Here is a 22,814-nt window from a genome sequence, read left to right as displayed (position 1 = left end):
CTGAGAGCCCAACCAGGTACCAGGCATATAGTAAAAACTCAGTATTTGTTGAATAACATTATTTTTAAAACTTAATGTGTTCCAGGCACTGTGAGGGCTTTATATGAATTTTTATTTAATTCTCACAGCAACGCTCCAGGTAGAACACACAGGTAGATTAAATAAAATGCCCAAAGTTACACAAGTAGGCAAAATACAACTTAAATAGCTCAGAGTTTATATGCTAAACCGCTATATTATAAGGAATGGATTTTGGTTTTCTCATTTGTGAAATAAGGATGTTGAACCAACTAAATCCCTAAGATGCTCTTAAAATTTTGTGACCACATTTACTTATCCAACGTTAGACAGGCTTTTATATATATATTATGTTCCTAGACTCTGCTTACCACTAGGATCAAAGACAAATGCCCAATTCTAACCTACAGGACATATATTTATTTTGTATGACTCTTAATCACAATTAGGATTAAAAAAAAAAAAGGCCATGAACTTCCTGAATTGTATGCAAAAATGTTGTGTCTACATACATATTCCCAACCCTGGAGGAAGATTTTTATAATCTTTCAGAGGATTCTCCATAGGCAAGAAAAAAAAATTAAAAAAACCAAAACAGTTAACTATTGATATATATGACATTCACATTCCTCCCCCCATGCCACTTTTCTTATTTTTTTCTGTGTATACCTAGAACCACACTAGAAGTTGGTCACAATGATGAACATATATTCAAAATATTCTAGGTTAGGCATATTTATTGTCTGGCCCAATAATATTTTAGCTTTTAGACATCCTTCATTGTCTCTTTTTACAACCATGTCCTGTGTTTATTCATAAATGTGCCTGACCTACCTGTAGATTATCACACATCCCTTGGCTGTATGTTAACCGCTGAATTTCAGTAGGAGAGACAAGGTATAATGCCTGTCCTTCATTGGTAAAACAGAACGTCCGTGCTATCCTCATGTCTGTCAGTGGCAAATAATTAACATCCAACATTGGGCGAAGACTAGGTAGGCTGAATGGAAAAAAGCAAATCCACATTTCATATTTAAGTTGTTAGCTTTTAATTTCTCTGTATAAACTTTATAGATTCTTACATAAAATAGTAATTTTTACACCACTATTTTATGGTTGTTTCTTTTTATCCTCTTAAAGTCTCAATGGTGGTAAACTAGACTTCCACTGAAAATCATATTCAAGTGTCCTTGAAGGATGAATTCAGTGCGGTGGCCACCAATTTCAGAATACTTTTTGCATCATTTCACAGGTTTTCCTACAGTATGGTTATAATCTTTGGCAGAAACACCACAACTAGAAAGTGGCCGACTGCATACTTGGCCCAGTGTCTCTTTTTAAGGCAGAACTCCTGGGTTTCTCCTATTGCTATCACTCCTGTTGCTTTTTAAACTCATTTTTCATTTCTCAAGAAATTGCCCTCATAAATGTAGATGTAGCCCATGTTCATTTAAATAGAAATTAATTTTCAGGTACACCATTTAAAGAAATGAAACATACTACAATTTTACAAAAATAGGGTAAGTAATCACTATCAAGCTAAAAACTCAATTGTGCCACAACATTTTAATGTCTTTTAATTTAAAAGAAAAAATTTTAAAAGAAAAATTCTCAGTGACTAAATGAGCTTAGGGGAGGTACACATTTATTTTTCCCTCTTAAACTAAGGCATGTCTAGGAGTTAGGTCATTATTTTCAAACAAGACTGGAATGGCCTTCAGAAATCTCTAAAAAGAGTTTGAGAATGAGAAACCAGGTAAAAACAACAAGAAATACGTAAGAGAATGAGCAGGCCATAAATGCCTGATTTTATTTTTTAAAAACTTTCTCCTTTACTAACTACTTCTTGGCTTACAAATCTACTTATATCTCCCCTACTAAAGAAAATAACAGTAAAAACACTCTCAAAAATCTAGTTTCACTCTTGAACTACTTTCCTGTCTTTCCTCTCTCATTTTACCAAAATTTCCCAAAAGAATACTCTATCTCAGGGGCTGGCATACTTTATTTAAAGGGCCAAATAGTGAATATTTTAGGCTTTGTAGGCCATACGTTCTTCAGTACAACTACTCGACTGCCCTGCTGTGCACGAGCCCCCTACGGGCAATAAGGATAAAATTTAATTCTGTATGGAAAATTCTTGTGTGGACTATGAAACATAGTAAAATTAACAGTTTATTTCTTTTTCTTGTAGTTTATTTATCTTTATATTTCCTGTGCCTAGTATAGGATCTGGGAGACAACATGCTCAATAAATGTTGAATGAATGTGTGAATGACTGGAGAATCACTCTTTTCCTTAGATACCCTGATGTCAATCAACATATATATTTCATTCACAATGCTAAGCATTTTTAGCAAAAAAATTTTAAAAACCCATAAAATAAAAAATCCAAACTCTCCTCCAATTGTTGAGCAATAAAATAATTCATACAGTAAAACAATGATCTCTATTTGCTTCTTAATAACATCTTGCACGTTACACATATACTTTTCATAACTGTACCTTGTTTGCACTGTTGTGATTACCAGATAATTTGTAAAGAAGGCAAGTACCTCATTATCATGATATGCCCATTGGCACAAAAGCATGCCAAGCAGGCACTGTTACACATGACCACCACATCTGCTTGCAGTATAAAAGATGTCTCGGTGATGTTATGAACATAGAGGCAAGTCTGGGAAGGCAGCGAGAAGACTTTGGCTTGTTTTTCTGAGCAGATTATTGTATACTGATGATCTCCTATTTCTTGGGATGGAGAGGGGCAGTTCATGACCAGTTTCCTTCTCCAGGATTTCTCATTTTCATCGATGTTGTTTGGATCCCTCCAAACTTCATATGGCGGTTGCATTAATCCTCCAGTTCGGTCCATACAGGATAATGTTAGGACAGCTCCTTTCAATGATAGGAATGTACCTATAAAAACAATTTCATATCACTGGCACATGAAATTCTTTCTAAAACGGCTGTTATTCATCTATGGGTGATGTTTTATATTATGATAATTTATATCTATAGTGTTATAATTTTGCAGTATTATACATAAATCAGTAGATTTGTGAGTTCACCAGTTGCAGTAACTTGGAATCATAGAAGGTAAGGTCTAAAAGGAGTTGAAGACAACAACTTGTCAAATCTTCTCATTATATTAATCAGAAAACCTCTGAAAAGCCAGAAAGATGATGTGACCTCGACTTTCCTGATTCTTAATCCAGTATTCTTTCATTATACTATATAGTCTTCCTTAAATCCTTTCTTAAAAAGCAATTTATAAATGTGTAATTTATTGAATAACTTCAGCTGAAAAATAATGCCATCTGATTCTTTATTTTAGAGATTCATTCACTAGAAAGTGATAATTTCTTCTTTTGAAAATGAACACTCAGAATATTTCATGAAATTTCAACATAGAGAGTTCATGCTAGCAATTTTCACTGTATTAGCAAAACCCAAACTACCTTTGGTGCTTAGGCAGGCTTGTGCCTCTTTACCCAGAAAAATGGTTTACTCACTCTCCAAGGTTGAATATCCATGCCAGGTTATTACCAGTCCCAGAGGATAGGACACTGTAAAGCTTAGGAAGTAACTGGGATAGATTGACTTTGGACATTTCCAGACTCTCCCTAAGCAGTGCTCTAGCAGCCTTTTCTTTCCTTTGTCCTTTGACATCATGTAGAGAGAGTTAGGGGGTTATTCCAGGCTGATATGTCTCAAGAGTGTACATGTGTCAAAGACTTGGGGAGGATGTTATAAAAATACATTGCATTTAGAAAGTACTTTGTCTATAGTTTAAAGTATTTAAAATTTATAAAATTCAAAATAACATATTTAGATGATTTAACATCTCAGCTGTGTTTTTAAGTCCACTTTAAAACTAAGAAGCCTGTAAATGCCTTACAAGGAAGAGTAGCTGATGAGGACAGGAGAGCAGGGGTTTAGGCACTTTAGGCTGAGGGTCAAGGTATAAAAGAACAGCTGTCCCAACCTCCCAAGAAGAAAAAAAAACAACGCCAAGAGCTATGACAAATGATTTAATTAGAATTCATCTAGAAATGATCCTTCTAAAACCATCCATATTTCCATGAATATGTGCCATGGAAAAAAATTTTTAAGTGTAGATATCTTTGCATCCTCAATTTAGAGATAGCCTAAAGTAGGTTAAAAAGACAAGAAATCTATATTTTGGAAGTCATTTTACTTATGCCTGATGCTTACCAACTGTCAGCATCAAAATTACTGTTTCTCAATCAGTTGCCTTGCCCAAACAGCTGCTCTGTTCCCTAATGTGTGGTTTAAAAAAAAAAAAAAAGACTGATTATATGCTGTTCATTAGCTTTATTCAGGGTTTAAGTTTTCTCAACAATGTATTATTAATCTTATGACTCTGTCTTTAACCTTTTCTAACTTAAAAAGCTTAAGCAAGTCCAAATTACAAGCTGCTACAATTTTGGATTTAGATATTACAAAGTAGCTTAAATTTAAAGGCTTGTATAATAAGATCTTAACAATTCAGTCTACAGTAAATAATTCACTACACAATTAATGAGGATTTTCCTCTTGAAAGAGGTCTCCCTGGCTAGAAGTGAACCTTACTCTGGCTTTCCAAATTATCAGCCTGCCATACTACAACCTTCATTTGATCAACAAGTATTTATTGAGGGTTTACTGTATGTTCTAGGCTTTGTTTTAGGCACAGGGAAATAAAATAGTAAATGAAACAGATAAAACTCCTACCTTCACAGAACTTACTTTCTATGATAGAGACAGACAATATATATGATAAGTATATATCTATGAGATATTAGATAGCAATAAGTACCAAGGGAAAGGAAAAAATAAAGCAGAAAAGAGGAAAGAAACTCTTGGAAAAGGGTGTGATTAAATTTTAAATAGAATAGAAGGTGTTAGGGCTAAATGTTTGCTTTTCCCCTCCCCAAATCCAAACACTCAAGCCCTAACCCACCAGTGTGGATGTATTTGGAGATGCGGCCTTTAAGGAAACAATTAAGGTTAAATGAGGTCATAAGGTTGGGGCCCTGATCTGATAGAATTGATGTCCTTATAAAAAGAGACACCAGGACAGCTAGATACTTTCTTCTCCCTCCCCCTCCTTCCCTTTCCCTCCCTCTTTTCCCCTCTTTCTCTTCCCCTTTCTCCCCATCCTCCCCTACTCCATTCCTCTCCCTCCTCACCCCCGCAGCAGAAAGGCCACTTGAGCACAGAGTGAGAAGACACCTGTCTGCAACTCAAGGAGAGAGCTCTCACCAAATACCAACACTGCTGGTACATTGATTTGAGATTTCCAGTCTTCAGAAGTGTGAGAAAATAAATTTCGGTTGTTCAAGTCACACAGTTGTTAGTATTTGTTAAGGCAGCCTAAGCAAATTTATATAGAAGAGGAGGCTTCTTTGCATCATATTGTGGGAATTAAGGCTCAGGAAACCAGCATAAAATATTCTGGCTACTGTGATTATTCTGTATCTCTGACCCAGGAGCCTCATGCCTTCTATCAGCATCCATGAAACTGGCAAACTAACTTTATTTGCTTCAAGTAAAGTAAAATCTCAAACTTTTCACAGATCTTGACTTTCTAGAGCAGTTAAGGGCAGACTTACAGGAGATGAGATCAGAGAGAGAATATGGAGCTAGATCATGTAAGTTCTTGTAGGACACAATAAAAATTTAGACTTTTATTTGGTATCAGATGGGAGGATTTTGAGAATAGAGTGATATAATCTAACTTTCCTTTAATAGGATCACTCTTCTTGCTGGGCATATCCTAAAGGGAATCAAGGTTGAAAGAAGGGAGAGCAGTTAAAATGTTACTACAATAATCCAGGTGAGAAATGGATAAAGGCTTGCTCAAACCAGGTGGTAACAGTAGAAGGGGTGAGAAATGGTCAGAATCTGAATATATTATAAAGGTCAAGCCAACAGAATATGCGAATAAATTAGATTTAGAGTCTGAAAGAAGCATAGTGGTTAAGAATGATTCTAATGCTTTTGACCTGGGAAAATTGGAAGGATGAAATTTCCATTAATAGATGTGGGAAAGATTGTGGAAGAAAGGAAAAGAATATTAGGAATTCAGTTTTGGACATAAGTTTGAGATACTTCTTAAACATCCAAGTGGATGTCAAATAACTGGATATCTATGTCAGAAATTTGGGGATTGGTCCAGACTATAAATGTAAATTCATGACCCATTAGATTATAAATGGCATTTAAAGTCATAAGGCTGGCTGGTTTCCTGTTGAGCTTGACTATAAATAGAAAACAGAAAAGGTTCAAGGAGTCAGTCTTTGGGCATCTCGATGTTTTAAGTCCAGTGAAATGTGGAGGGACTAGCAAAGAGGACTGAAAAGGAATGGCATATAAAGGTAGGAAGAAAACTAGGTAAATAAAGTATTCTGGAATCTAAGTGAAAAGTGAAATGTTTTAAGGTAAGGATAATGGTTAAACTGCACTATGCTACTGTTATATCTGGTAAGGAGTGGCCTGAGAATCATCACCTATATTGAGGTTTTTGTTAATTGGTGTGGGGGAAGTTTTGATTAGAATGCACTCGAGAGAATGTGAGAATAAAATTGGAAATAGTGACTATAACACAATCATTTCAAGGAATTTTACACTAGAAAAAAGAAGTGAAATGGGGCATCATAGGAGAACAGATTCAAGGAGGGTTTTCTTTTAGTAGGAGAAATAACAGCATGTTTGTATGCTTATCTAGTAGAAAGAGAAATACTACAATTATACAAAGGAAACAGGAAAAATTGCTGGATTGACTTTCTTGTGTCAGTGAAAGGGCAGAATCTAGTATACAAATGGAGATGCTCATTAAGTTAGGAGCTTGCACAGTTTAGTCATAATAACAGGAGAGAATACAGAGACCATGGAGACACAAGTTGGTAGATGTAGTGGGGCAGCTGTTGAAGTTCTTATCTGATTGTTTCACTTTTCTCAGTGAAAGGACACATGGTCATTAGCTAAGACTGAAAACAGTGGAGGAGGTATTGGAGCTCTGAGGAGAGTGGAGAAAATACCTAATTGTTGTTTAAGGGGATGGGAGAGAGGACTAGGAAATTACAGTATGACTATCCAGCAGCACAGGAACCCACTTGAGGTTACTGATGATTTATTTTAAAATGAGACTGTTTAGTCTGGTTTTATATTTTTCTCCAGTCATATTTAGCTACACAGGTATACAAATAAAGTAGGTAGAATTCAGTTTAACAGGATTGTGCTTAAGCTGAATATGTATCTGTGATATTACAATTTATGATAAATGCATATTTGATCTTTATCCTTATTTCTGGCACAGAGCTCCGAAAAACCCTTGGAATTTCCTAAGTGATGAGAGCAACACAGGTACCTTTCATTATGTTAATGACGTGATTTTTGGACTTCACCTAAGGATGGGGGCTGCTTGCCAGGGGAACCAACCAGGTGATTAGAAGGTTAGCACTTTCAGCCCCACTCCACCCCCACCTCTGGTGAGAGGCGGGAAGTTGGAGATTGAGTTCAATCACCAACGGCCAATAAACTAATCAGCTACACCTGTGTAATGAAACCTCCATAAAAACCCAAAAGGAAGGAGTTTGGAGAACTTCCGGGTTGCTGAGCAGGTAGCGTGTGGGGAGAGTTACACTCCTGGAGAGGGCCTGGAAGCTCCGCGTCTCTTCCTATGTATCTTGCCCTACACATCTCTTCTATCTGGATGTTCATCTATCTTCTTTTGTTATACACTGGTAAACAGTAAGTAAACAATTTTTCTGAGTTCTGTGAACTGCTCTAGCAAATTAATTGAACCCAAGGAGCGAGTTGTGGGAACCTCAGGCCTATAACTGGTTGGTCAAAAGAAAAGGTGACAACGTTGACTTGACTTGTGATTGGTATCTGGAAGCAGGGGGAGTCTTTGTTCTCTGAGACCTTTCCCTGTGGGATCTGTCATGATCTCCATGTAGACAGTGTCTGAATTGAGTTAAACTGTGGAACACCCAGCTGGTGTCTCAGAGAATTGCTTGTTTGTGGACAACGCCTCCACATATCTGGTGTCAGAAGTGTTTGTGAGTGTGGTAGTCATGCAAAAATGAAGGAGACACACAGGAGAAACATAGAAGGGGGAAGGTTTGGGATTTTCCCTGCACAGGAGGGTGGAACTGTAGGTTATTCCAGCCCAGCATGCAAAATTGCATTTGTACAATTATCATCACCTGTGGCTTGTTAAAATAAAAGCAAATTCTCAGACCCCACCCAGGCCTACTGAATGAGAAACTCTGGAAATTGGGCTCACTAATGTGTGTTGTAACAAAACAAACCCTCCAAGTGATTTTGATACAGACTATAGCTGTTGAATGGATAATCTCTAGGTGCTTTTTCACTCTAAAATTAGTGATTTAGTAATTTAGTACAAATTACCGTATCATTCATTAGAATTTGTTGTTAAAACAAAGATGAAGTAATGTGAAAAGATTCCTTTAAAAAAAGAGAAGTAGGGCTTTGAGAGGTTTTTGATTAATGATTGAGTCTTATTAGTTACAGGTATGTTCAGACTTTTATTTCTTCATAATTCAGCCTCGGTAGTTGTATGTTAATAGGGATGTATCCATTTCTTCTAGGTTATCCTACTACATTAAGAACTGTATATCTAGATCATAGGCTTTTCACAAAGAAATAGATTTTTAATCTCTCCATAAAAGGGATCCTGGCAAAAGCTTGAATTCATGTCAATAGCACATGACAGAAGTGTATGTGAAATTTCGTTTGTTTTTGTCTAGTACCCAGACAGAATTGTACTTTGCTTTTTTCATTCAGTGATTTAAAAATACCTAAAAATCCTAATAGATTCCTATGTGTCTATTAAGGGCTTAGACAAATTCTATACTTTATCTTCAGGAGTTTCAGGTAACAGTATATCTACTTTGGGGAAAACATAATTTCTACAAACACTCAACTAGTAATAACAGCTGTAAACAACTAACAGAGCTGCTACCTGTAAGTGGAGAGTGTGTTTAGTTTTCTATATTAGGCTGTGATTATACTTGTCTAGTCAAATATAATCATGTTTGATTGAGTTATATTCTTACTGGTTTTTACTGCAGTTTATAAGACATATAATGCATAAATTTCACAAAAGTTTGAATTACACACATCTTACATGGAAAGGCCCTAACTAAATACTTTAAACCTTGATGGGAAGTTTCATTGTATTAGACTTAAGATTAACAACTGTATCCTCATTTTAACTAAACGTGATTTCCAGACAAAACATGTTAACTGGTTTCATATTGTATCTGTGAGATAGCACATTAACTCATTTTCATATTTGCATGAATTACTTTAATTGTTCCTCATTAGAGAACTGGACTACAAAGGAATTAAAATGCAGGCAAGTAACTCTGACATAGGAAGTGGCCTGGGAAAAGTCTAGACTACAGGGTAAGTCTAGAAGGTATTTTTGCCAGCAGGCAAAGGGCAACACAAGAATACTGAAAGAAGCAGAATAATTAAAAAAGCAAGAAGATTATCTTGGGTATACTTTTGCATAGGATTAATGTTGAGAACATACACATGAAAACAAGTATCTAAGCTTATGTAATAGGTAATCAGAAACTGAATTAGTTAAAATCACATCCTTAGAAACAAGAGGAGGAAAATTTAGAGAAAATATGAGGTAAGTCCATTTACATGAATCTTTATTGCTTTTACATTTTAAATTTTTCTTTATCAGCCCTTTATTTTTTATTGAAGTATAGTCAGTTTACAATGTGTCAGTTTCTGGTGTACAGCATAATGTTTCAGCCATACATATACATACATGTATTTGTTTTCATATTCTTTCTCATTATGGGTTACTACAAGATATTGAATATAGTTCCTTGTGCTATACAGAGGAAACTTGTTTATCTATTTTACATATAGTAGTTAATATTTGCAAATCTCGAACTCCCAATTTATCCCTTCCCATCCCTTTCCCCCTCGGTAACCATAAGTTTGTTTTCTATGTCTATGAGTCTGTTTCTGTTTTGTAGATAAGTTCATTAGAGTCTTCTTTTTTCTATTTTTAGATTCTTTAAGTGAGGCACATGTTTTTTTATTAAATTTGTGAGACTAAAATACTTTAACCACAATCAAGTTAAATGTCTTTCTCTTTCCACTCTAATTTTCTTCCAGCTAGGTGACATTGTAGTGAATAGGCATTTCAGGAATTTGGACAAGGGGAAATTAAGATGGGGGTACATTTAGCTTGGGCTTAGTGAGATTTATTTCAGTCACTACCATGTCTAGGTTACTGCAAGCTTTCAAGGTATAGGAATGGCTCCCAGAAAACTCCTATTGCTCTGATGCAAGTCAGCAAAAATCGGACATGAAAATGCAGAGCTGACGATCATATTACAAATTATATATTATGTCAACATTAGAAATATATAGATAATGTAGAGCAAACAAGATTTGAAATTTGAAATGTGGGAGGCAAAAGCCATTCTATAGAAAATTTTTCCAAATCATATAGCTCCTAAGAAACTTGATACATGTTTTCTGAAATTTTGACAACAAACATAAAAGTTCATATGACATTTACTGATGATAGATTGACAGGTGGAAAAGAGAAAAGGGAAGAGAGGAAATAAGATTGGCTGGACCGAGGAGCTGGTGCTTGGAAGTAGCAGGAAATTAGAGAGGTAGAGTAAGGCTGAGCTTAGAGAGACTGCTGATTTCCAAGAAATTGCTTCTATGGGTAAGTGAAAAATACCAGAGAATATGGTGCATAGAAATTAGGTAATGAAAACAATACTGGAATAAGACCAGTTGGGAGGCAGTAAGTAAAAGGGATCAGAAAAGAAACTGATGTGATGGAAGTTATTTAGGTAGTAGTATGGCACTATTAACAGAAATGGGAGAGTAGGAAAAACCAGTTCAGGGCTGAAGAGAATTAATTATGGAGATTCTTTAGTTTAATTATGAGTTTAAATCTTGAGTTTGATCATGAGGCATGAAAATAGTTTTTTTTTTTTTTAACAAAACTGATAGGCACTTCATGTGGCAGAATTGATAATTACAATTCAGAATAATTTGAAGTTGGCAGCACAAAGCATTAAGTAGAAATGAGATGCAATTTAAAATGAGTCTCAAAAAATTAGAGGGTAGGAAACTCTTCGAGGTGATGCATATGTTTATGGCATAGATTGTGGTCATAGTTTCATGTATGTATACTTATCTCCAAACTCATCAAGTTGTATACATTAAATATGTACAGCTTTCTGTATGCCAGTCATACTTCAATGAAGGTACTTTAAAATTAGAATCTCAGAAAATTTCAGAGAGTAAAATTCCTAGAGGCAAAATTGTGGAGGGGGAGATGGGACTGAGAAGAAGGGAATTTTCTTGTGGCAGAATTTTATTTACTTTCCTCTGTATTTTGATTTTTTAACAATTACAAAATTGAAGCATCAGCACTTGAGAGGGAAAAAAAGGCATATCACATCATGATTTTTGTTCAAAAATAAAACCGTATTTGTTGGAATATCTCTTAGAAAATTGTCTTTCACTGAAAGTTGTGAAGTTGTGTATGTAGAAGTTTGACTTTTACCTTAAATTTGTGAGGAATGCCTGGCACATATTAGGTATTCAATCTGTATAACAATTTATTGAGTTAAATAATGGATTAAATTAATACTTAAAAGTTCATAATGACCTTACTGATCTGGCTGTCTCTCAACCAGTATAAGAGAATTGTACATATTTCCTTAAAATTAGGAATATAGTAAAAGATACTTTCTTTTGTGAAATATGGGTTTAGTGAGATTTATTTCAGTCACTACCATGTCTAGGTTATTGCAAGCTTTACAACTAGTATATAGTGAACCTAACGGATTAACGTTTAAAATACAATGCATTTTATGGGCTGGATTTTGTACACTGCCCCCCTCCAAATTTGAATCTTGAAGGCCTAAACCCCAGTACCTCAGAATGTGACCACATCTGAGACAGAGCCTTTAAAGTGGTGATTAAGATAAAATGAGGCTAATAGGGAGGGCCCTCATCAAACTATCAAATATCTTTCTAAGAAGAAGAGATCACGATACTCAGGGAGATACCAGGGGTACATGCATACAGAGGGACAGTCATGTAAGAATAGGTGAGAGGATGGCCAACTACGAGCCAGGGAGAGGCCCCAGAAGAAACCAGACCTGCCGACACCTTAATCTTGGGCCTCCAGAAATGTGAGAAAATAAACATCTGTTGTTTAAGCCACACACAAACAAAGTAGGTTTATCTGAACTTGGCACACTAGTAGAGTGCTGACTATTCTACCTACGATAAATAACAGTCCACCTATATGAATTTAGCACACCAGTTAACAAAAACACAACTCTGTCTAACCTAAACACAACTATCTAACCTACCATACATGTATTTTTAAACAAAACTCCTTATCCTGTATATTTATAAAAATTCTTTTTAAGAAATGTTTTTCAGATAGTTTTTTTTAATATGTAGGAGAGAGAGACAGTAAAAGTTATTGACAAACTGTAAAATACTCAAAGGAGTAACAGAAGGAATCACACATCTCATCTTCAAAAGGAAAAAGATAATTCAAATAGGAAGAGAATACAGCATGTACTTCAGCAACAATGCTTATAACGTGGGCCAAATTCTCTAGGCACAAAAATAAAAGGAAGAAATTGTGTGGCATGGCTTTGAAACAAGATGGGAAGATTACCAAAGAATTTAGAGTTACCTCAAGTCAGACTGCTTCTAGCCTAACCATCCTGAGTTCAAGGATGATGTAAAAACACTCACAGGTTCTGATCTGGCATGAAACCTTGGAGAAAAGCTTTAATTCATTAAAAAAATTTTTAACTTTTGCATTAAGGCTTTTCTCAATGCTTTTCAAGAACTTATTCTCCAAGGCATTGTTTAGGCTGAGTCAACCACAGAAATGAGTGACTATTTTACCCTGCAGGAGGGATAAGCTGCAATAGTTAGGACAGTATATGATTTATAAAATTCTCAGTAGTTGTTATTATGCAGAATACTTAAATCTTTGCTCCAGGTCAATATAAATAAATGTTTTTCAATACCACATATCTAAATTTGAAAAAGCAGTGAAGGAATAAATAAAAATTCTTACCAGTTGGCAATACCATGACTGGCTCTGTAAATCTTTGTTCCTCTGCTGAAGGTAAGTTTAGGGATATGATTAACACCATTCCCAGACTAGTTCCAACAAACAAACAAGGGGAGATAGTAGAGTCATTTTTCCGAGCAAAGGACTCCATGAAGTATAGTGCTGTAATTGCCTCTTTGGAATCTTTGTCAATGCTGGAGATGCTAGAGCTTCTAGAACGATTATAGGAATTTTCTCGACTTTCTATGGAAATTTAAAGAACAAAAATTAAGTTTTTAGCGTATTTCCAGAACAAGTCAAGTCAGACTCAGTACATGAAAACCAAAATTATGAGAGGGGAGTAGAATTTGATTCTTTGTTAACTGATCTGGAAGGCAGCTTATCCAATTCACCAGCTTATTTTGAAGATGAAGAGACTGAGACTAGAGCAGAGCTGGGACTAGAACGTGAGGAGTTCCAGTTCACTGTTTTTCTCTGTACCTTACCTCGTAAGTTAGTTGAAATTCTCTAGTTTAGAAAAGAGATGTTTAGTCTAAATAGTCAAGGTTACAAGAATTTCTGTGTGCTATTTTAATTAAGCTTCCTTCCTCTCTTAATTGTTGGAAGTATTCCTAATGATTTCTTGACAATTTCTAACTTACCGACAACATGGTGGCTACTTACCTGAAGGGTCACAAATGTTCTGTGGTGAATACATTCCCCTAATTTTGCTGTATTTGGAGCAATTACAATTGTAAAAATGGAACTATTTATATTAGCACCAAGACTAAAGAGCAAATGTCATTTCCCTGAACTAGTTACAAGCTGTCTACCCTGAATCCAGATTCTGTGCTAAGTTTGCATAGGGCCAAATAAGGAGCTGTAAACAATGACACCCCACCGACTGTGGTAATCTGAGAGGGCTTCGGTGTGCTTAAAGGAAATAGGAGTTTCAGATTCTCCTGCTCATCAGCACTTACACATGTGCACACTCCAACAAGCAGAAACTCAACATCTCAGGTAAATGATATTAGGAAGATTATATCCAGAGTACAAGTTTCTCATATTCTTTCTACTGCCTTCACTCAACTTTCTTGATAGGTTCAAGTGTGACTCATTTTTATAAAAGGTAATATACAATACACAATAAAACTAAATACAAGTTCCTCAGACTATTCTTTTTCTACAAAGTAAAAGACAGTGTTCCTAATTTCCCCCCTTCCATTCCTCTGCAAGTTTGTAAAAATAATTGTTTGTAATAGAATCTAGGTATAAGAGAGAGCTTAGATATAAGAGAGAGCTTGGATATAATCTATGTATTTTACAGATTGGGAGACAGAGATGTAGAGTTAACTGATTTTCCCAGAATCAACAAGTTAAAGGCAGAAATGTCTAAAACTCAAAATTCCCAACTCTAAATACACTGATGAAGAGTGCTACTTTTTTTTTTTAATAACCTTTACATTTTGCTTCTATTACAACATTCCTAACTAAAGTTTCCAAAAATTTTTCATTCACGGTTATGGTTGATCAATATTCAAGGTTGCTACTCATAGACAGCTGTGAGAAAGATACTATCTGCCTGTCCATGGACCAGATTTACTGTAAGGAAACAAACTAAGAAATTTATTTTTAAAATTTGAAGAATAATAACGATCATTACTATCAAATTTTGAGAGGTGGTAAATGGGGAATTATTTTATAGCATAGAATTAAGATAGCTAACATTCCTAAGATGATTTCTTCCTATCTCTCTTCCTGAAGCTCTTCATCAGCAAGACAGCAGCAGCAGTTACAGGAGTCCTTTTTTCTCTCTTAATTTCTGGCCTTCTGGCTCTTGTACTTTACCTCCTGACCCTACACTAATTTCATAAATAAGCAAGTAATCCTCCCTTTAAAACATGTGAAGATGAAGACTGCAAACTATAGAATTTAATATCTCCCCTTTTTCTTGGTCACATTCACTTGGCGGTTGAGGAAATTAAGGTTACAAGACATTAAATAACTCTACAGATAGAGACACCAAGATGCTAAACATTGAGATGGAAAGAAACTGGGAATGTAGAGAACAAATTAAGGCATAGGTCTTACTTTGCATGGAGTCTACCCATAAATGGAGCCATTCTGGTTTTAGAGTTGAAAGAGGTGTTGGGAAAAATGGATCTGGAGTCATGGCCACAGCCCAACCAGGTGCTCAGTTACTTGTTGTCTAGAGTTGAGTATAGTTTTCAGTCTCTTACATGTGACCACTATTCCCTTATTGTCCAGCTACCATTACTATGGAATGTCAAATTTTAAATGTGTATGTTTAACATACCTTCTGTTGTGACTGGTAAGGAAATCTCCATGCAAGCAGCTGACTGTGCTTTTCGAAATGGCGGTCTTCCCGGACCCCAGCGATTTACTTTTGAAACGTCAGCACTAGAAAGACGTTTTCCAGAACTGCAACTCTGAGAAGTTGGACTTGTGCAATGTCCATTTACATGATCTGTACGGAGAAAAAGGCAGCATAAATATCATAATTAAATCTTAATATAAATGAATCCAAGTGAGTAGATTATAAAGGAAAAGTGAGAATTCCTTTTTATCAAACTATAAAAAGATGGCTCACTATTTCAGTATTTAGTCAAAATTTCAGTAGCTAGCCAAATTTTTCATAGTTATTAAATATAAGTTCATCATTTAATTTGACTAGTTAACATAGTTCAAAATTTGTTCTATGTCCCCATTATGTATTCTACCATTTAATGGCAATACAAAATAAGTTATAGTAGTGGACTTTATTTGGCATAATTTAAATATACACCTATTTTCAAGTGCTTAGAGTTTAAAACACAGAAAGGAAGCATTTTACCGTGAAGTTGAGAATGGCACTTAAGAATATTGACTCTACAGCCAGACTGCCTGGGCTCAAATCCTAGTTCTACTACTTACTAGTTGTACAAATTATTAAAGACGTTCACATTTTAGTTTCCTCTTCTGTAAACTGGGACTATTATCTACCTCATGGAGTTTTTGTGATAACATATGTCACATGCCAGAATACTTACTGATAAATGGTAAACTCTGAACAAAAATTAGTAATTGCCATTCTTGTTCCAGAGTATTAAAACTGCTCATGTGATAAGGCAATAGTATTATTTATTTAGAACTTGTGAGTTTAGTTCTGTTTTGATACAATTTAAAAACTTGGAAATAACTGCACTAAAATGTTCTTAATGCTACATATTTGAAATATCATCTCATAGTTCTACAATATTTAGAATGCATTTTTAAATGTGCTTCTTTAGTCATCCAAAGGATAGCAGAGTTAAATGAAGAAGAATCATGTTTAATGTCCATGTTGGACATAGAGAACTGGCACTCAGTATCCACTCTGGTACAGCCTTTCTGTAATGAAGAGTTTGAAAAAAATTACACATTCCCTGGATTCCCTTGTACCAAGTGCAAGGATGAGAATTAAGTTTCACCATTTAAATGCACTAGTGTGTTTTACTATTTTTTAAAAATGACAGTTAACAATTATTGAATACTTAAATGCCAGGCATTTTATACACATTACTCATTTAATCTTCACAACAACTATGCAAGGTAGTGCTTTATTATCCTGATTTTGCAGATGAGGAAATTGGTCAGAAAAAAAGTTCAGAAAATTATCTAACATAACATAAGTAGTACTCATGGAGGCAGGATTCTAATCCAAATTTTCTCAGTGTCTGTATGCTTAAAAACTGCCACAAGGTCAGCTAAAATATTTGATAAGGAGTAGCAATTTTGAAGACATTTAATAGGGTTTAGGAGTAGCTCGTGTGAAGCACATTGAGATCCAAGCCTTTTGGGACCAGTCATCTTCTATATTAACACAGATCTCAGAAATCTTAGATTTCCCAGATAGAAAGGCAGAAACAATCACATGATGAGATAGCCATGGGGAAGCAGAAGTTAAGAGCTCTACCTCTGCTTCCCTATCAAATCTAGTCTTACAAATAGGAAGAACATTGAGGGCAACAGCTGGCACTAACAAGGACAGTGAAGTAAAAAATGAAAATGACTTTGGGGGTATAAACTGCAAAAATAAGCCCCATTCTGGGTACAATAGTTAGGAAAAGTTACCCCTTCAGCAGGTGTGATGCCTTGTTCTAGGGCTCTTCCAAAGCAATGTGGGGCAGATTGCAGCCCTCGTCACATCCTCTTAACGAGGTACAAGAGTATATGGCAGTGCTCTGAGAAAAGTCAATTTGTTCAGTTAGGACTCTTTGGATTTGCTAAGCCAATGTCCCTGCCTATCTATTACCACCTTTTGGTGGCTTTTCATGTGAATATTGTTTCATTTGAGCTCATAATATGGGCAGTATCAATTACTAGAATACTCAACATGCTGTTCTTTCCCTCCCTGCCCTGCTGTATGGACAAATTTTCCCCAGCTTCTCATGTTTGACTCATGAGGTCTGAATGACATTACCACACATGGGCAGCCCAGATTTTTTGCCATATCCTCCTGTTTTCAAGAGGACTGATTTATTTAAAGGATTTCTTTCTGTTAAACATTTTTTTTTAAAGTATCTGGAAGTGAATTTGCTTGAAAATTTTTTTCACCGCAGTAAATATTCAAGATAGATATGAACTGATACAAAATATAAAGAAATTTGGTTATAGACCAGCCACAGTCATTCTGGATATTTATGATAAAGAAATAATAATTTCTAAATACAAAAGAAACATAAAAATGTCTATTAATAAAAGTATTCACTGTGTTTTAGTTATTATAGATAAAAATTGGAAACAACCCACCCTTTACAATTAAGCATAAAGTTTTAGGTAAAGAGTGGTAAATATCACATAATACAGTATTAAAATCTTTAAAAATGTTTCTGAAATGCTTGTTAAAACTTATAAAATATCTATATTATGTGTTTTGGTTCACTCTTGTTGTACAAAACTGCTCCAAATGTTAATAATGTAAAATAACTACCATTTTATTATACTTACAGATTCTGTGGGCAAGGACTTAGACTAAGGCAAGGTGGGGATATTACATCCATAAGGTCTGGGGTATCAGCTGGGAATGCTTGAATACCTAGGGCTTGGAATCCTTTGCAGGCTTCTTTACTCACGTGTCTGGGCTAGAATGACGCAAAGTTTGAGCTCATTTTGGAAAGTCAATGACTTCTTTTGGAGTCTTGGCCTTCCTCACAGCATGGTGGCCTTTTTACATAGTGGCTTAGGGCTTCAAAAAGTCTGGCAAGTGATTTTGAAAATGAATGGGAGCAGTATTTCTGCTGCTTTGGTGTTATTGCAATGGAGATTTTACTTTCATTCCAGTGTCCAGTCTCAAGTTTTTTGTATGTCAAGAGGCAGCTGTAGTGTGTGTGTATGTGTGTGTGTATATATTATATTGTATTATAACAATATGCTCTTCAGCTCAATAATTGATTGACAGTAGTCTTCTGATTTTGTTTCTAACAGTAGCAAAGGTGTCTCCTTCCACAGTGAATCTGTTTGATGACCATATTCTGAGAGTCATACCTGTAGTCTAAATTTAGAGTTTACGTCTCCAACCTTTCAATGACTTGATGTGCATCTAGTTTCTTGTATTGAATCACTTTCCACATAATAGAACTAGAATGGTTTCTGTTTCCTACAACTGCTCCCTGATTACAGTGATGTTTTAGCCCAGCTGTAGTGCTCTATGCCATTTAGAGAAAATTTAACATTCTAAAAAAGTTCACCCTTGTAACAATAAGCAGATTAAAGCAAATGGGAAATTGTTATTCTTTATTTTACAGACGATCCCCCCCAAATTACAAATTTCTTTAAATTAGCTGATTTCTCTTGTATCTTTAAGTCAAGATTTATTTTAGTGTATTGTATAGAGTAAGGTACAAGAGTGATTTACTGAAAAATGGCTTATTGCCTCCCATTGAAATTATTTTAACATAGTCCTTGCCCAAGCATTACAGAAGTATGTAAATGAAGATTTAATTTAATACTTGGTAAACTAGTCTTGTTAAGCTAATATGCCATACAATTCCTAGACAATGAATATTAGTATTATGCCTATGCCACAGAGGGTGATTCTATGGTGAAATAAATGTTGAACATAATACTAAATCAAAATAAGCATTGAATTTAAACTTCATGAAAATAAATAAATTTGCATTTAACTATATAAAATAGAGCCAAATCGAACAGTTGGTTAAAATGTTTGAAAACCTACAGTACTTAACCTTTGCTTGCTTTTATAGTTGAGGTAACTCTTCTTTCCCTCCCTCCCTTCTTAATCATTAGTTATATAACTCTGGTTTGAGAACTTGATTTTGTTAATTGACTTAATGTTATTGTTTGCTTGATCAATTTAAGTAGGAAAATAATTTACTAAAGGATATTAGGCAGCTTACAATCTCAGGGAGAACCTGTGAGGTATACTCAAAAGCTTTGCAGCCAAAAACAGTGCACAACCACACTGGAGTGAAGTTCTGTTTCAGTTAGGACATGGCTGTCAGTGGCTCAGCATTGATGACGCTGGGGACAACATGCTAGGAGCTGTGTGACTGGTGACCTGGTATAGCAGGGTATCTCTGCCATCATACTCACTAAAACTGAGGTTTACATGAGTTTTGTCTTTATGTCAGTGTTTTTTTTTTTTTTTAACTGTCAAAAAAGTAATAAGTTATATCATTTTTCTCTAATTTTTTGCTGACACTTCTGAGGTGTTTAAGCTCTTACATTTTTAGGACTTTTTTCTGAAGAATTTTAAGCTGAAGGCCCAAAGGGACTAAATCACAGTCCTCTCCTTGAAGTCAGCTTAATTTTTATTCCCAGTTTTAATTGGATTCTTCTGCAGTAAATTTTTCATGGCTATGATTTCATTGTCAAAGCTAAAATGCTTTGAACAATTTCATGTTTATACTCAGCTGAATGTTTATTCTCTGAAATCCAAGGTTTCAAAGGGCTTCTTCCTGTTTACTAATAATTTCCCTTTTTTTTTTCAAGTTTAATTTCTATTGCATTTATTTAACTGAATGTTTAAAAACTTTTGGGGCTGAAATTTACAGTCTTTCAGAAAATGATCTTTTACTGAAATGCTGCCTTAGGCTTTGTCACTGATGAGCAAAATGTTTTAACTTGGGAGAGCAATTGACTTATTTTTAAAATTTTAGCTTTAGGTATAACTGACATATAAAATTATCAGATATTTAAAGTATACATTGATTTGATATACATATACACTAGGAAGGACTTAACACAATCTAGTTAACACACCCATCTCCTCACATACCTCCTCACATATTTTTTTTTTTTTTTGGTGCAGACACTTAGTTCTACTCTATTAGCAAATTTCCATTATACATTACAGCCTTGCCATGATAATCACAATGTTTTACATTAGATCCTCAGAACTTACTCATCTTATAGTTGAAAGTTTGTACCCTTTTACACATCTTGCCCTATTTTTCCCTCTCATCAGCCCCTGGCAACCACTATTTTACTCTCTATGAGTTTGACTTTTTCTTTTTTTTAAGAGTCAACATATAAGTGATACCATGCAGCATTTGTTTTTTTCTATCTGGCTTGTTTCACTTCACATAATGCCCTCAAGGTCATCCATGTTGTTACCAATGGTACAGTTTCTACCCTTTTCATGACTGAATAACATTCTGTGTGTGTGTGTATGTGTGACATCTTTATCCATACATCTGTTGATGGACACTTAGGTTGTTTCCATATCTTGGCTATTGTGAATAATGATGAAATAAACATGGGAGTGCAGATATATCTTAATATCATATATACCCAGAAGTGGAATTGCTGGGTCATGTGGTAGTTCTATTTTTCATTTTTTGAGGAAACTCTGTATTGTTTTTCAAAGTCACTGGACTAATTTGTGCACCAGTAATGCACAAGAGTTTTTCCCTCCACATCCTCATAAATACTGGTTATCTCATCTTCTTGATAATAACTATTCCAACATGTGTGAGATGATATCTCATTGTGGTTTTGATTTGCATTTCCCTAAAGGTAAGTGATGTTGAGCACTTTTTCATGAACTTCTTGGCCATTTCCATCTTGACTTCGGAAAAGTGTTCAGTTCCTCTGCCCATTTTAAAATCAGATTTTTTGAGTTTTGCTATTGAGTTTTATGACCTCTTTATATAGTTTGGATATTAATCCCTTATCAGATGATTTGCAAATATTTTCTCCCATTCTGTAGGTTGCCTTTTCATTTGCTGATGGTTTCATTTGTTGTGCAGAAGCTTTTTAGCTTGATGAAGTCTATTTTTGCTTTTGTTGTGAAATCCAAAAAAATATTGCTAAGACTGATGTCAAAGAGCATATTGCCTATGTTTTCTTCTGCTTTATGGTTTCAGGTCATACATTCAAGTCTTTAATCCATTTGAGTCATTTCTCTTTAAAACTTAACCACTATTTTACATCATATTCTCTTTTTTTTTTAATGATGGTATTGGAGATTGAACCCAGGACCTTGTGCATGCTAAGCATACACTCTAGCACTGAATGTTTCACTCCCTACAAGTTTCATTCCTTTGCATGTTGCTGTCAAGTTTTCCCAGAACTATTTATCAGAGAAGATGCTTTCCCTATTGTATATTCTTAGCTTCTTTGTTGTAAGTTAATTGACCATACATGCATGAGTTTATTTCTGGGCTCTCTTCTGTTCCATTGATCTGTGTGTGTCTTTTTGTGCCAATATCATACTGTTTTGATTACTGTACCATTGCAGTATAGTCTGAAGTCAGGGAGTGTGATGGCTGTAGTTTTGTTCTTCTTTCTCAAGATTACTTTGGCTATTTGGGGTCTTCTGTGGTTCCATTCAAATTTTAAGATTGTTTGTTCTATTTCTATAAAAAAAATACCACTGGGATTTTGATAGAGTATTGCATTAAATCTGTATAGTGCTTTGGGTTGTATGAACATTTTTACAGTATTGGGGGTGGGGAGTGGGTGTAGCTCAGTTGTCGAGCACGTGATTTGCATGCATGAGGTCTTGGGTTCAATACCCAGTACCAACATTAAAGAAATACTAATTCTTCCAATTCATGAGCATGGAATATCTTTCCATTTATTTGTGTCTTATTTAATTTCTTTCATTAACGTCATAATTTTCAATGTACAGCTATTTCAACTCTGGTTGAAATCTATTCTTAGGTATTTTATTCTTTAATGTGATTGTAAATGGGATTGTTTTCTTAATTTCTCTGATAGTTTGTTGTTGATGCATAGAAATGCAGTTGATTAGTATATTGATTTTCTATCTTGGAGTTTTGCTATATTTGTTGATTAGTTCTACCAGTTTTTGGTGGAGTATTTAGGATTTTCTATAAATATTATGTCATCTGAAAGTAAAATTTTATTTCTTCCATTCTGACTCAGATGCCCTTAATTTATTTTTGCCTTATTGTTCTAGCTAGAACTTCCAGTACACTGTTGAATGAAAGTGGTGAGAATGGGCATAGTTGTCTTGTTCCTGAACTTAGAGGAAAAGCTTTCAGTTCTTCATGGCTGAGTATGTTGTGGCCTTGTCATATATGGTCTTTATTATGTTGAGGCACATTCCCTCTATGCCCACTTTGTTGTGAATTTTTATTAAAAATAGATACTGAATTTTATCAAATGCTTTTCCTGCATCTATTGAGAAGATTATATCATTTTATTCTTCCTTTTT

The 22,814-nt window shown here is 35.0% G+C and overlaps 1 protein-coding gene and 1 long non-coding RNA gene across 2 annotated transcripts in view; one reads left to right on the top strand and one right to left on the bottom strand.

The window, feature by feature from the left end:
• The window catches only part of STXBP5L (syntaxin binding protein 5 like), a 285,098-nt gene that overhangs the window by 4,591 nt on the left and 257,693 nt on the right, over positions 1 to 22,814 (bottom strand). The window contains 4 exon segments of the mRNA XM_032480092.1: positions 853 to 1,018; positions 2,574 to 2,934; positions 13,154 to 13,393; positions 15,447 to 15,617. Coding sequence (XP_032335983.1) covers positions 853 to 1,018; positions 2,574 to 2,934; positions 13,154 to 13,393; positions 15,447 to 15,617 — 938 coding nt within the window.
• Positions 6,971 to 21,846, top strand: LOC116663750. The gene is made up of 3 exons (XR_004320068.1): positions 6,971 to 6,981; positions 18,980 to 18,989; positions 21,718 to 21,846. It is a non-coding gene; the product is annotated as an uncharacterized LOC116663750 (long non-coding RNA).

The sequence above is a fragment of the Camelus ferus genome, chromosome 1 (genome assembly GCF_009834535.1).
Source record: "Camelus ferus isolate YT-003-E chromosome 1, BCGSAC_Cfer_1.0, whole genome shotgun sequence".
Lineage (NCBI taxonomy): Eukaryota > Metazoa > Chordata > Mammalia > Artiodactyla > Camelidae > Camelus > Camelus ferus.
Note: the sequence above shows the minus strand (reverse complement) of the source record. Positions and strands in the feature narration are given on the sequence as shown.